Source organism: Ooceraea biroi, chromosome 11 (assembly GCF_003672135.1).
Source record: "Ooceraea biroi isolate clonal line C1 chromosome 11, Obir_v5.4, whole genome shotgun sequence".
NCBI classification, from domain to species: Eukaryota; Metazoa; Arthropoda; class Insecta; order Hymenoptera; family Formicidae; genus Ooceraea; species Ooceraea biroi.
In genome coordinates this window covers 598,541-613,031 of record NC_039516.1, presented here as the reverse complement: position 1 = coordinate 613,031, position 14,491 = coordinate 598,541, and the positions used below count along the sequence as shown (strand labels likewise).

General features: G+C 39.5%; 3 protein-coding genes across 4 annotated transcripts; 2 read left to right on the top strand and 1 right to left on the bottom strand.

Annotated features, from left to right (window-relative positions):
• The first annotated feature begins 871 nt into the window (after positions 1–871).
• LOC105274669 (protein KIAA0100) lies at positions 872–9,426 on the top strand. 2 transcript variants are annotated; one of them, XM_011330977.3, is made up of 15 exons: positions 872–1,248; positions 1,325–1,451; positions 1,531–1,722; positions 1,842–2,093; positions 2,274–2,432; positions 2,586–2,798; positions 2,894–3,161; positions 3,508–3,730; positions 3,821–3,936; positions 4,001–4,321; positions 4,418–6,955; positions 7,069–7,313; positions 7,379–8,435; positions 8,597–8,814; positions 8,899–9,426. In XM_011330977.3, exons 1-15 carry the CDS (start codon positions 1,190–1,192, stop codon positions 9,181–9,183), a joined length of 6,273 nt encoding a protein of 2,090 aa, XP_011329279.1. In that variant the 5' UTR covers positions 872–1,189; the 3' UTR covers positions 9,184–9,426. The 2 variants fall into 2 exon arrangements, with proteins under 2 accessions (XP_011329279.1, XP_011329280.1); XM_011330978.2 differs by lacking the exons at positions 872–1,248; positions 1,325–1,451 and having other exon boundaries at positions 1,619–1,748.
• A 360-nt stretch (positions 9,427–9,786) lies between these two features.
• LOC105274670 (sesquipedalian-1) lies at positions 9,787–11,092 on the bottom strand. Its single transcript, XM_011330979.3, has 2 exons — positions 10,284–11,092; positions 9,787–10,206 (listed from the first exon to the last, which is right to left on the bottom strand). Exons 1-2 carry the CDS (start codon positions 10,575–10,577, stop codon positions 9,853–9,855), a joined length of 648 nt encoding a protein of 215 aa, XP_011329281.2. The 5' UTR covers positions 10,578–11,092; the 3' UTR covers positions 9,787–9,852.
• Positions 11,093–11,334: 242 nt separating this feature from the next.
• On the top strand, positions 11,335–14,212 carry LOC105274672 (corepressor interacting with RBPJ 1). The gene is made up of 6 exons (XM_011330980.2): positions 11,335–11,572; positions 11,974–12,068; positions 12,136–12,386; positions 12,516–12,645; positions 12,732–12,863; positions 12,950–14,212. Exons 1-6 carry the CDS (start codon positions 11,501–11,503, stop codon positions 13,344–13,346), a joined length of 1,077 nt encoding a protein of 358 aa, XP_011329282.1. The 5' UTR covers positions 11,335–11,500; the 3' UTR covers positions 13,347–14,212.
• Positions 14,213–14,491: the final 279 nt, after the last annotated feature.

Below are 14,491 nucleotides of genomic sequence, written 5' to 3'. Positions count from 1 at the left end.
GTCCGGAACTGGTTACTACTACTATCGGTAAAGTTTTGTGCAAGCTCGTTCCATTTATACAATCCTCAGATAATTTTATCTTGTACTTTGGGTTCAAATTTTTACCGTATTCCGTGACGTCTGGCAGTTCCTGTACAATAATATTTCCATCAGTACCACATATGGAACATATAACGTCGATAAATTAATGAAGCATCGTAGAATGCGCTTGTTCGATTACATAGTTACCAATTAACTAACCAGAGATCATCTGTTTGCCGTTGCACGTAACGTCAAACTGTATCCTTTGATTGGTATCCGATTGTTTCCCCTCGAACGTCTCGAACGAATGAAGGTCACCAGGATTACGGAGGTCCCAACACAGGAATTCGCCGCTCTTTCGACACGCGGAAAACAGTTTGTCCCGCAGGAGCTAAATTCGACTTGCGTGACGCCGCTCACGGTCTTGAAAGTGCACGATGGTGCGTCCTTGTACAAACCTATGGACAAACGAGGAAACGTTATTTTACTAGCAGTTGTAATCAAAATACACCAATTATTATTTTATAATTAAAAGTGTACGTGATGTCCGTGGACCGTTAAATTTTCGTCCGGCTAACTTCCCACAAAATTTTCTTTAAAAAAAAAAAGTATTAGCCAACAAAAATTTTAATTAGGCCAACAATAACCGACAAACGACCAACAAACGATTCGTAAAACCAAAAATAAAAAATTAAAAAGTAAAAGTTGCCCGGCTAACTTCCCGGAGCTGAAGAAGGATAGAAAGTGTTTCGTAGCATTCGCAACGCTAACTGGACTACAGCCTAGGACTTCTAGTCCAGTTGACGTTTCCAATTCTTCAGAATACTTCCTTTCCTTCTTTCTAGTTGAAAGAAGAAAAAGGATAGAAAGTGTTTCGTCCGCATCATATGTAACCTAACCGATGCCCCGATGTGAGTGATGAATGTGATGATCTTGCTGTAATGTACCGAAAATGCTTGACATTCGGTACTAAATTGTACAACTTGTATAAATGTGTTTAGGCAAGCGCCGGAGGTGTCCTATATTACTATACGAAAATATAAATACATAACATGTAATACTACATAAAGTGACAAAAAGTATGTGATTAAACTGCAGTATTATTTGGGAACTGGGTATTGTTTCTTTAGCTAGAAAACAATTTCTATTCAAGTCACATCACAGAAACATGCCTGGATTATTTGCGTTCTGCGTAATCGTTTTAATTCTTTACTGTTCCTTCACATGGTAAGCGTGGAAGTTTAAAATTCCCGAGCGTCACAAGTAGTTTATTAATATATTTTGACAATTGTCTATCCAACAGGATGATACCGAGGCTATTGGCATGGTTGGTGAAACGTCGTTACAAAATTCACCTGCGAGTAGGCTATATTTCTTTACCTTATTTTATTCTCCGTGATGTCAATATAACCAAAAATGGTTTCACATTGGTAAGCATCTCAGAGTGGTATTTTTTCTACATCAGATATTGAAATGTATCATAAATAAAATTGCGGTGTTTCATTTCAGCAAGTCGAAGAGATAAGTGTGCGTAGTAGTTTGTTCAGCAATGACGTAGCAAAATTATTAGCTATTATAATGAGAGATGTCAGGATAAATAACGACGTTCCGGTTGACCCAGCTTGTAAGATAAAGCAATCCAATGAAGTACTAGATTTCCGAAACAAAAAAATACCTCCAATTATTATAACGTTTGTCCAGGTACTCGTACAGAGACAATTTTAAATGTGTGTTGCTTTTTCATGTTACAAATACGATTATTCATTTTATCATTTTATTATTTACATAATTATTATTATTGATACTTTTTTATTTTACAGTTTATGGCTATACATGTAGAGAATATAAGTTTACTTGCTCTCGGTAATGGATGGTTGGCTAATGGGAGCGCGGAAAGCTTAAGTTTGGACGGTAGTATTGTACACGGTGCACGTACGCTCTTAGCATCTGCCTCTATTATTGGTGGTGCTATGAAACTATTAAGACATGCCTCGGATGCATGCCTTTCGCAAATAACATTTGCTGGTACAGTAGAGGCCACGTTTAAGGCTCAAGGAGAGCTATCAGTTGAGGTATAGCAAATATTTGTTTTTCTTGATATTCTAATTAAAAAAAAGTGTTTTGGTAACAATTATTACGTAAAAAATAGAAACACTATTTATATGTGATACTTGGCATATAGCAATCTTCAATAGACAAATCTCTGATTATCGACTACTTTCAAAAGGAATCATATGGGATCTGATTTATAGACATTGTGTGTTGGAGTAACGCAAACCGTAGGCTCCGGTGGTGCTGGTCTCATTCAGTTCTTGAGAGACAGAAGAACATTAAGTACAGCTTCATGCAGCAGTGTACATACCGATTCGTCCAATAATTTAATGACTAGATTAGCACCGATTTTGCCCAAAGTAAGTTTCTGCATTGTAAACAAACGGATATAATTTTTAAATAACAATAAGAAACAATTTGTTATTTTAAGTAATTTAAATAACAAACAAAAGGTATAATTTTTCTAATATTACCTTCGTAAAATGCACTGCTCACGTTAACAATATTTGTAGGATTTTACGTTAAAAATCGGTAATTCGTTAATAATCGCTGGCAGCGAAGACAGCAGCATGATAGGTTTGGAAGGTACTTTAAAGAGTCTTCAAGTTCACGCCAAGTTTCAAGCTAATGCAGCACGATTAAATCTCACTGTAAGCCTAGACAGCTTGTGTATACGTGGGAAGCTTCCTATTTTGACTCTACATTTACTCTCGATTGAAACAAAAGTAAGTTAAGGTTCAGAATCAAGGAGAATTAATCGAGCAAATTGCTCATTCAACTAAAAACGCGTATTTACTCATGTTCATTTATTTATATATAGATGGAGGAGAATAGTCTATTTATTGATGTACAGTTGAATAATTTCTCGATAATGTACGATCACAGAGACTGGGAATCGTTCTTGTATACTAACGAAAATAGTGTTTCAAGACCTGTTAGCAGTATATCACTGAGAAATAAACTACCCAACTTTGAGATAATGCTGAATACAGAATTGTATGATTCTTCGTTGAATATAAAATTGCCAGATGTGCAAGAAGCTTCTTGTGGCGTTGCACATATGAAATTTTCTTTGAATTCGTCTACAGGTATGCTATGTGATTTTTGTATAAATATATCTAAAAAATATATTGAGTTGTAATAAAAGTTTCGTAGCGTCTTTTAAAATTGTAAAACAATTGTTTTTATTACGTACATAAATATTGATTACGCATGTAAATATGTATTCAATCACGTATGCGCTGTTTTGTTCCTCTACCATTCCTCGTCTTTGCAGTAGCTTCATGATTCCGTCCTTCCAGAACTTTTTATTTTTTTTCATAAAAAAAAATTAATGCTACGACCTTTTTATTACAAATCGATGCATGAATTGTGCAGTATTGAATTCTCTCACAATGATATATAATTTCTTGTAATATTTTCTCTCTTCGTCAGATAAAACTGAAAATCTAAACACGGAATTAATCGTGGAGTCTTTATATTGCGCTTTAAATGGCACCAATGGCAATATTTCGGAAACTTCTCATCAATGGGGCAGCCCACTTTCCGTTGGGGTATTGCTGGCGACGACTCGTAGCAACGCCATAGGAATTGCAGTTGATGCTCTCGTAACAGAATGGAGCTTGGAACTTGCAAAATTTCTTGAACAGGCTTACAGGTAATAAGAAGAAAGTAGATTCTATTATATTTAAGTATTATTATTATTAGGAAATTAAAGTACATAAAACAATGGTAAAAATAATTGTAGATGCTACAAGTATCAGCAGCCGGTGGCAAAAACGAAAAATACAATATCACAAAGTCCTATCCAGTTGAATCTTAAAATAACTAATTGCAATCTGTTCTTCATCGCAGAAAACGAGCGTGAGTATTCGCGTGACTCGGTCCATTTGCAAGTGTTTCCTCATGTGACGTCTGTCTTTTTCAGTGTCTATAATGATACGCTTGGATGTAGCAACTTTGGAGCAGAATGCAAAGCGATTCGTAAGTGTGGCGGAAGGCGTGAGCGCGATAACTCTCAACAAAAATGAACCAATCATGTGTCAACATGCGCAAGCTTTAACTCATCCATTTCTCGCGATACGAAAGTGCAAAGCTGCAATTAATTCTGACGCGGTAAACGTCAGCCTCGACGGCACCAATTTAGCTTGGAGTCCCAATTTGCATCTTCGCTTGTTACAATTCTGGATGGAGTCTGAAGATTTCAGATCTATCGTAACGAAAGAAATGAACACCACTCGCATCGAAGGTGATAAATTATCAACATATTTAAAAATGATGATGGTTGCGAATTGGCCCGCATCTAGTCTAGTCTACGATATTCATATATTTCTTTCTTTTCCAGAGGTGCATAAAAAGAAACGCGTCCTAGACTTATTGGCCACGGGTGGGGTTACAGTCTCCATAGACATTTCCGCTAAACATTTCCTGATACTGACGTCCGATCAACTGCGTTGGTCGCAAGATGAATGGAGGTTCAACTACATTCGAGTTACCTTGGACATGTCTGACATAATTATGATCGAGGGTTTCGAACTGATCAAGGTAGCTGACAACGCGGAGGTACGAGCGGAGAGGCAGAGTAACGAGGGATTTGTATTGGATTGGAACGAATGCTGGGCGTTGAATCTCGACTCTATCAAAATCTGTTTCCCTTATGAGCATCAATTTACAAATGCGATACAGAACGAGTTGTTCAGCATCAGAAAATGGCTGAAGGAGATCCATTCTATGAACGTACCTGCACAGGAGTCTCTGCCGTGTGATCTGATCATAAAGATCAAGGAGTGGACGTTCGAGCTTAGCGACGATCCGTTCGAGGTACGTCTGCGCGACAACTATGAATTATTGGAGGACGAGTATAAAGAGAGCTTGAAACGGCAAGCGATGTTGGACACGAAGGTGCAGGAGCTCTGTCGCGCGCATTTGCTGCTTCCTCAAGGAAAGGTCGAAGAGCTATATGCTAGTTTGAATAAAAAGAACGCCGAGATTTATGTGCAGAGATGGAAACAGATGCAACGGGCGGGACCTGCAAGGACTCGACTGTTCGCGTGGACCATGTTGAATTTAGAAATACTGGCTCTGGCCGATCCGTCCATAAATGGCATGGAGAAGGCAACACGAGCTATCAGGGAGATGGATCCAGAATCACCTTGGCCCGAAGATGGTCTGGAATTCAGCACGTTGTGGATCCGAGGGATCAGTCTGAAGTGTGCCGAATGGAAACTCCAGCTTCGCGATTTCCCGCAGCCGTTACTTCTGGTCGAAAATTTAAACGTGTGGGGCAAGTTAGCCGGAGCGGAAGCTTTGGCACCGCCGAGGGCGAAAAGAACCATCCGAATCGAGATCGGCGCACCATGGAAGGACATAGTGGTGGAAAGAGGAATGACGTCCTTCAAGTATTATCACGACCTCAATTGGGACATCGACAAATTCAGATACGCGTTCGGTCCATGTTGGGAGCCGGTGATAGCGCAGTGCAATCTCAGCTTCGAGAAAATCCTTCATCCGTCGAGAGACCCGAGCCCGCCGTTGCCGTTCTGGGATAAAATGCGATTGAGTCTCCATGGCAGATTGACACTCTGCGTGAAACAGTTGACGGTGTTGCTGCATGGCTCTTTAGATCCTTATAACACCACGGAAGAAATGGAACTTACGTGGACCGGCCTGGAACTCGACTGGACGCAAGGGAAAATTATTATCAAGGGTGATCTCGACGTGTACGTGCGCACGGCTAGTAAATACGATGACTGTCGATTGCTACACTTGCCCAACGTTAGACTGAGCATTAAATTAGCATGGGTGTGCCTAGGCGATCCGCGTGATCATCATGCCGCCATACCTTGCGCGCCAGATCGATTGCCCGAGTATTCAAGCAATCAAGAGCACGACTCGTTCAGGGCATTCCGCTCTCAAAATCTTAATGTCAGCCTTTCTCTGGAAACCAAGCCAACCGGTTCACCTACGTTAGCCAGCGCACCAACAGCGTTGCTTTATGGCAGTACGTTGAGATGGTTCGAGAATCTCAAGTTGATATTATCGGGCGCGACAAGACCTACGAGGAAAGGTCCGTTGTTTAAGAACGTCAGACCTAGGAAGAAACAGCTCAGCAGGCACTACAGAAAGGTACGACTGACTCTAGCCTTCCATCGTTTTCACGTCAATTATTGGATGTCGTTCGCCATGCAACGTGGCTTCGAAGTGACTGGTGGCAGAGTGGCTTGTAGCTCGGAACACAATCTAGCGTTGCATCCGATCGACGACGGTCTGATCCATCGACCTCAAGCGGAATGGTCCATCATATACATGAACTGCGAGCTCAGCGATGCCGAGATCTGGCTGAAGAGCGCGCTGCAGAAAGATGAGATGGAAAGCGCGTCGTTACGTCAACCGGTCGAGAAATGTTACTGCTTGAGCGTTGCGCGCGTCAGCTACGGCAGGGAGGCGATGGTCGCTGGTGTGAGCGGTGACACGCCAATTCATCGACTGGTCGTGCACGATCTTCGCGGCGCTTGGACAAAGACCAATCGCGACGTTGCATTCGCGCTCTTTGACTCTTTCATCAAGACTCAACAACTCAAGAAGAACCTGTCGACCGCGGCGCTCAAAGGTTTTCACAGAGATAACAACTCAACGCCGCACAAGAATCGTGCCGTCAGATCAGCCGTGGTCGATCAGCAGAGCACACCGACTCAAGTGGCACTAGTGTCCACTGTGAAGCCGCAGCAAGGCGAGGCAGCGGGAATGCTGCAGAGATTGATAGCGGAAGCGGGGAACAAGCCTGTAGCCTTTAGCGATGACTTGTCAGTGCAGACTAGGGGACAACAGTTGCGCGGATTGGCGGCGTGCCATCAAGACGATGTTCTACACAAAAACTGGCTAAGTATGTCATATTTTTGCTTTACTGTATCAATAATTTATGTTAAGTAAAGAATTGTATTATCTGTTTTGTCGATATGAAAAGATGATTGATTGAATAGACAACATTTTTTCCAGTCGCTTTGGTGAACAGTCAAGTGTTGTTAAAAGGCATCGAGACCCGCGGCTACGTAATTCTCTCGGCGGCTAAGGCGGAAATCTTACAGAGAGTTCATCACCCAGTTTGGAAGGAGCGATCCCTTGTTCCAAAGACAACCTGGGTCGGATCACTAGAATGCATGCAGTATTACGCTACCGTCAGCGCGAATATTGACGATAACATCGACGACAACATCATGTGGCTAACATTAGATAATATCCAGGTACGTGGAGCGTGATTATGCAAGTAACAAGGTATACAATAAAATTGCATTGTGTCGCATTTTAGGAAAAAGATTCCACCATCATAGCGGGTCTGCCGGATGTCCCGGCACTGGTGGGATCTGGCCAGAGCGTCGGTGGAGTGGTTAGCCAAACGGTGGGGGGCGGTGGTGGTCCTCAGCATCAACTGCAGCGTATAGTGTCGCGGTGTAAGTGCGAGTTCTTCTATGTCGGTTATGGTCAGACCTTGGACGTGGGTTCGGTGGACCAAGTACCACCTCCGCCCAGAGAGGAGGTCAGTCCGTGGGAAAGGAAGGACTTTACCGCAGCCGATGCGTTCACGTTGATGCATCATGATCTCGATGTGTGCACCAATTCGTTGCAGTATGCGATGATATTGGACATAGTTAATAACTTGCTGTTGTACGTCGAACCGAGGCGAAAAGAGGCCTCGGAAAGATTGCAGAGGATGAGATTTCAGTTGCAATTACATTCCGTTGAGGATCAGAAGAGACCGATACAGCAGCTGCAAAACACGGTGCGCGGCTTGGTGGCAAAATTAAGACGGCTCGAGCGCGAAACGTATCTAGTGCAGAAAGCGCTGGCCGACGAATCGAGTCCGGAATTGTTGACGGAGATGGAGCGGTTAGAGGCGAGCGTGTTCGAATGCAAGGAACAACTCGGAGCCAAAGCGGAAGAATTGGATGTTATGTTGAGTTGCTACAAGGAAACCACCGCGCCAGCGGCTGCATCAGCTACACTGAAGGACAAACCGGCCGCGGTGGCCAGAGTAGCTGAGATTTGCTTCAAACACGCGCAATGGAGACTGACTGACGCGGACGGTCAGCTGGGTATCGCCGATCTTATTTTGACTAACTTTCTTTATACGAAAACGAGCAAAACCGATGATTCGGTGGAACATTTGTTGGAATTGGGATATGTCAGGATGACGAATTTACTGCCGAATCAGATCTATACGGAAGTACTAGTGCCGACGGAGCTACAAAGCAACATGCCTGTAGATCGGCAGAGGGCACTTCGGGTCTTTTGTAGGGAAAAAGCACCGGTAGCAGGAATATCCGTGAAAGAGCATTTTGAGATCAACGTGGTTCCCCTTACGATAGGTAAAGAAATGCATTACTTCTATAGAATTTAAGCAAAGTACTTTTTAAAAATAATGTTTAAGAGAATACGTTATTTCTTGCAAATATTAACTTTTACGCTTAAAAGAAATAGGACAACGAAAACATAGTTGTTTCTAATTGTGACTTAATCTTCTTCTTAGGTCTGACAAAGAAGTTCTTCAATACTATGCTAAAATTTTGTTTTCCCGAGAGAGACCCGGAAGGTATAGAAGAGACTCCAGCATCGCAGCGTGATTCATCCTTTTATGTACCTATTGAGAGGAGAGACGACGTAGAAAAAATGAAGGAAAGGGCTGACAAGAACAAACTATTCATATATATTAAGATACCAGAAGTACCTGTTCGCGTATCATATAAGGTAACGGGTCTAACGAGTTCTCCTCGCTTCTTCACATTCGCGAGCAATTGTTTAAATTTTAGCATCACTTCTTATTCATTTCAGGGAAATAAGGAAAAGAATATTGAAGATTTGCGCGACGTTGCGCTAGTCATACCAACTCTAGAATACCATAATGTAACCTGGACGTGGCTCGATCTGCTTCTGGCTATGAAGAGCGACTCTAGGCGCGTGATACTGAGCCAAGCCATCAAACAAAAATTGCAGATAAAGCCAAGAGGACCACCGGAAGAATCCGTGCCGCAGGAAGAGGATAAAGCTCGTCTTTTGTTAGGTACCAGGCATCTGCCTGGAGATGCACGAAAAAAGAGCGTATTTAAATTTAAGTAATTTAATTTATCATTACATCTTGTTTGTTGTGTACAATAATATATATTATTTATTATGGCATCAATAAACGTGCAAACTTATATCCGTTTATTATATAAATAAATAACTTCTAAGTTATCGATGTATATATGTACACACAGATTTTCTTGAAGCATTAAAAACATCAGCATTTTATATTTCTGTTTTCCCCGTAACTATAAAAGCAACGATGTATAATGCCAATAGATAATTTTTCACAAAAGTACAAATATTTGTATCTTTTTATGTCACTTTATATTTGTAATTAGTATCTTCTCTATTATCATTAAAAATAATCTCATTGTGGTAGTTATATCTGTGACTGAATCAATAATAACTGTAATCAATTAAAAGTAATTCATAAAAGTTTCTAGCATATCACAAAGATTGTGGAAATTTGTAGAATCTATTTAAAACAAATAGTTCATACGCGCGCGCGCACGCACGCACGCACGCACGCACGCACGCACGCACGCACGCACGCACGCACGCACGCACGCACGCACGCACGCACGCACACACACACACACACACACACACACACACATTGCAGTTTTATTCTATTATTACATATTTGATTCTTTAGGCCAATACTTTTTATATATTATTATATCTGCTATTCAATACCTACAAAGTTGCGCGTGCGCAAAGTTACAGAGTTATTAGGGGCGCCTCTGCATTTTTCCTTGCGTGTCTCCATGCATTTAAATCCGCCAAAATTCGTCTGCCATACACTGTATGAAGCTCACGGAAAGTTATTTTAGTTCTAGGTACATTCTCCGTTCTGCTAGGAGCAGATCTGACACTCTGCGAACGGTGATGCGAATCTGGCCTATTGAATGGATTGTGCCGCTGCCTCGGTGGAGCCTTGGGGGATTGTTGCGCCGGCATAGATGTTGTCTCTTCTTCCACAGCGTCCAGCTGACGTTGCAATTCTGTTACCATAAGTTTCATGTAATCATAACTGGCGCATGCTAGGGCCTTCATCCACTGCTCCATGGATTCCTAAATATGAGTTTTATTTTTATTTACTTAATAATTGTCAAACATAAGCAAGCGCATGTCTATCAACGTTTGCTAACCTGAGACTCCGCTGCTAAAGCATAGCTCCTATTGTTAGGTCCATGAAAGACTATCTTGAAGCCGAACTGTTCCTCGTCCTCCGTTAACTCTATCGTACAGCCCTCGAGCACGATCATGCCCACTGGCTCCTTGTCGCCGCGGCGATCAAAGTAAAACAATATGTTCCCTTTAAGGACGAACCACCGCCTCTGATAAGCACGGTTCACCTCGCCGCGTTTATTCAACCAGCCCTCGCGGTCCACCGGCGTCGCAGAGGTCGCGAATGCCACCATGTTTTTTTCATTGATTTTCATGGCATTTAACAATAATAATTTTCAATTCACGATTTCTTTTGACGATAATTGACACGGTACACCTCTGCGAGGTCTTACGTATAATACGGTTGTCAAATCACAACCACAGATATTTATGTCAAAAGGAACACCTCTTCCTTTTTAAATATTATTATGACAGAAGACATTTAAACGCCCACACCGTACGATGAATCAACAATTGATGCGAGTATGTACGATGAAGACACAGTCACAAGCATCATTTATGAACTTGGTTGCTTAGGTTATATATCATAAATTTTCCTATATTTACAAAAATCCAAAGAAAACTTTACAAGTTTTGTATGCGTGTGTGCGTATACATAACATATGCATTTACGTGGTTTATCAAGTACTGCACAGTAAAATCACGATATTACTGCACGCTTTGCTTATAAACGTATATTTACACAATCTTTTTTCTTTGTTTTATACTTATCAAAACAGACCGACCGATCCCTAGGGTGTGCAAACTCGCTTTTCAAGTGAGGTGTGTTCGTAAACTCGACTCCCAATTGCGTTGTCCAATTTCTATCGCTTATTGTGCAAGATCCTTAAGTTGTTGACTAATATAGCCTTCGGTAGACCAGCGCGACGCGGTTCGCGATGCGCGATACGCGACGTGCGATATCCAATGAGCGTACAGCTTTTCCATAAACACGTACGCTCATTGGATATCGCACGTCGCATATCCGATCGCGTGTCGCGTCGCGCTGGTGTGCCGGAGGTCTATGGCTGCCAACCGATTTCCCCTCACTCCTCAAACTTTACTCCCCTCATCAAAAGAAGTTTCGCTCCATCCAGTGATTCAGGTTATATATTGTTTAATTTAGTTTAGTCTTATTCACAAAAGTGCCGCTCCTTTTGTGAATTGTATCTGTGAAGAAACATTACAGTTTGCAAAAATGGGGAAAGGATTCAACAATTACATGTGCAAGAAATTCTTCCATCCAGCGTCACGAGATAATTTGAAACGGGTATGAAAGTGTCAAGCTATTATGCTTTTATTATGCTTGAAAATGTTTCTGACTGTTTTTATTTTATATAAAAAGATCGTACACGTAAGTGACAAAGTGTCTCGAAAGTGAAATTGAGGGAAGGATGCTACATATAAATTGAGAGTAATTTATTAAATAATAAAATATTCGAAATCTGAAAAATTAAATATTGTTAACTGTATTATACTTGTCTGGTTTGTCAATTTTAATATTATTTCTACATGCACGTAATCGCGTGTACAAATAAAATAAAAGATAACCTGAAAGATTGAAAATTGGTATCTTTCTATATATTATTGTTTTAGAAGGTTGTTGGAAATAAAGTTATATAAATTACATAATTTTTTTATATAATATATTAATACTTTTATGTACATTAGGTATGGATGGCAGAACAACAAGCAGAAGCCTATAAAAAGAAACAAGAAGAATTAAGAGTACAGTATGAGAAAGAGCAAGATCTTCATAATAATAAGTAAGTTTTACAACATTTTATAATACAGGAAAATAATGCTTCGTTTCTAACGCCAAGTTTCTTTTAGAGCATTGCTCAGTAAAGAGAGCAAAGATAAACTCAGCGTGAATTTTATGTATGAACCGCCACCTGGAGCAAAGAAAGAAAGAGAAAAAGAAGATAATGAGCCTGAATACAAGTTTGAGTGGCAGCGAAAATATAATGCTCCCAGAGAAAGCTATTGCAAGGGTGACAGTGAAATTCGAGATCAACCATTTGGCATACAAGTGAGAAATGTACGGTGCATCAAATGTCACAAGTGGGGACATATAAATACAGGTATTCTAAAGATTTATTATTATTATTTATTCAACAACTGCAGAAAGAAAAAAATGTATTAACTTTTGACAATAAACTTTAATAAACTAATAATAATAATAGCTTGATAAAAATAAATAAACTTTTTAGATAAGGAATGCCCGTTATATAGTAAAGCAATGAGCGTTGTAATGGCAAATAATAATTCGCAAGCGTCATCTGCGCCAGACACCATGACGCTTGTGCAACAGATGCGAGAAGATGGTTTGGCTTTGAAAAAGTAAGTTCATTTTACACAACACATGCAACATTTTTCTATTTTTTTTTTTATAAATTTCAAATTATTAATTCGTTTTCTTCCTCAAGATCTGCACTAGATGCGCAACAGCATTTACAAGTTCCGGAACATGAACACCTTATGGTATCCGAAGACGAGGAGCAGTCGGATCTCTCATTTCTGAAATCTCTGTCAAAAAAGGAAAAAAAGAAATTGTTATTGTAAGTCTTAAAATGTCCAAAATGTAAGAGCGCTCTTGAAATTTCGTTAAGCAAAGAATGCTTGTTCTATTGTAATTCTGTTACAGGAAATTACAGCTACTGGAGAAGAAAAGTCGCAAGAAAGAGAAAAGGAAATTGAAGAAAAAGAAGATAAGCAATAACAAAAAAGTCAGCGGTAGCAGTAGCGATAGCAGCGACAGTAGCAGTAATAGTAACGGCAGTAGTGATAGCGATAGTACCAGCAATTGTTCAGACGATTCCTGCTCGAGAAGAGATAAGAAAAAAATGAAGAAATCTGATTCTAGACAAAGGGGTACTCACAAGTACAACAAAAGACGAAGTAACGAGACACATTCGTACAAGCATAAAGAAATTAACGTCAAGGACAAGTATTACTGTGATAAAAAGAAAAAAATTGAGGATGAAGATAAGAGCAAAATTAATTCGCGGTACAACGAAACGAGGAGGCACGCGCATCATTAATACCTAGGAAGTAACATGCGTTTTGTGGAATTAATAAACAACTTATAATTATGTAATTTACCTTGTATCTTGAAAGCATTATACATCACAAGTGGTTTGCAAATCACTTCTAAAAAGGATTTGTTTACGGAGAAGTTTATATATAATTATATACGTTAATTATAATAATATTTTATTCAATTACAGAAAAACATCCTTAAATAACGGCTTGTAATACAAACATTAATTAGCTACATAAATTTTATTTCAATAGCATGCACCTTATTATTTTTACAAATTAATGAAATATATATTATTGGTATGTTTATATATGTATATTGGTATTTTTATAATTGTATATAATTTCTTAGTATAATGTATATGTATATGTGTCTTTCGCAAAGATGATACATGGGATCATTGACAATATTGTATGCGTGTGTGTATGTGTGTGTGTGATTCGTCCGCATTAAACGTTAATCAGATTTCTTATTTGTAAGATGCACATTACTCGAGTAGGTCTTAGATAATATTAATTCTTTTATTCTGTTTATATAACACCGTTATATAAACTGCACTTAAATGCAGTCAAAAAGCTGGTAACAATCCATTCGTGTATGTACAGTTTTAAATATAACGTACGAATGTATATTATGTGTGTAATAGTAGCCACTGGATACGGCTTTGAACACTTGGGCACTTTGAAATCTGCGTAATCATTCCTTGCAAATGGTTTACAGTTTCAATGTGATATACGGTATCATAACTTTGGGAAGTAGTAGTCGGATTGAACTATATGTACAATTAATCCATTAGTTAATTACATTCAGCAGCGAAACTCGATGTACATAGATAAAAAGAAAATATATTCATTATTACGATTGAAATATCTTCCCTTTTCTATATTATTATTGTAAATGACGTGTAATCGCGACTAATTCTACCAGAGAAATGATGTTCTTTAATGTAATGCAATGTATGTTGTTGTTGCTGTAGCCAAAGTTGATTTTATTTTTACATATGTTTATATGTATTGAAGAATTTTCGTATGTTTTTTTTTTCTAAATTTATGGAGAAAATTTTTGTATATAGAAAATATATATTTAATGAGGAATTTTTATATACTAATGGCAGAAAGAGAGAGAAGGAGGGAGGAGGGAGGAAGG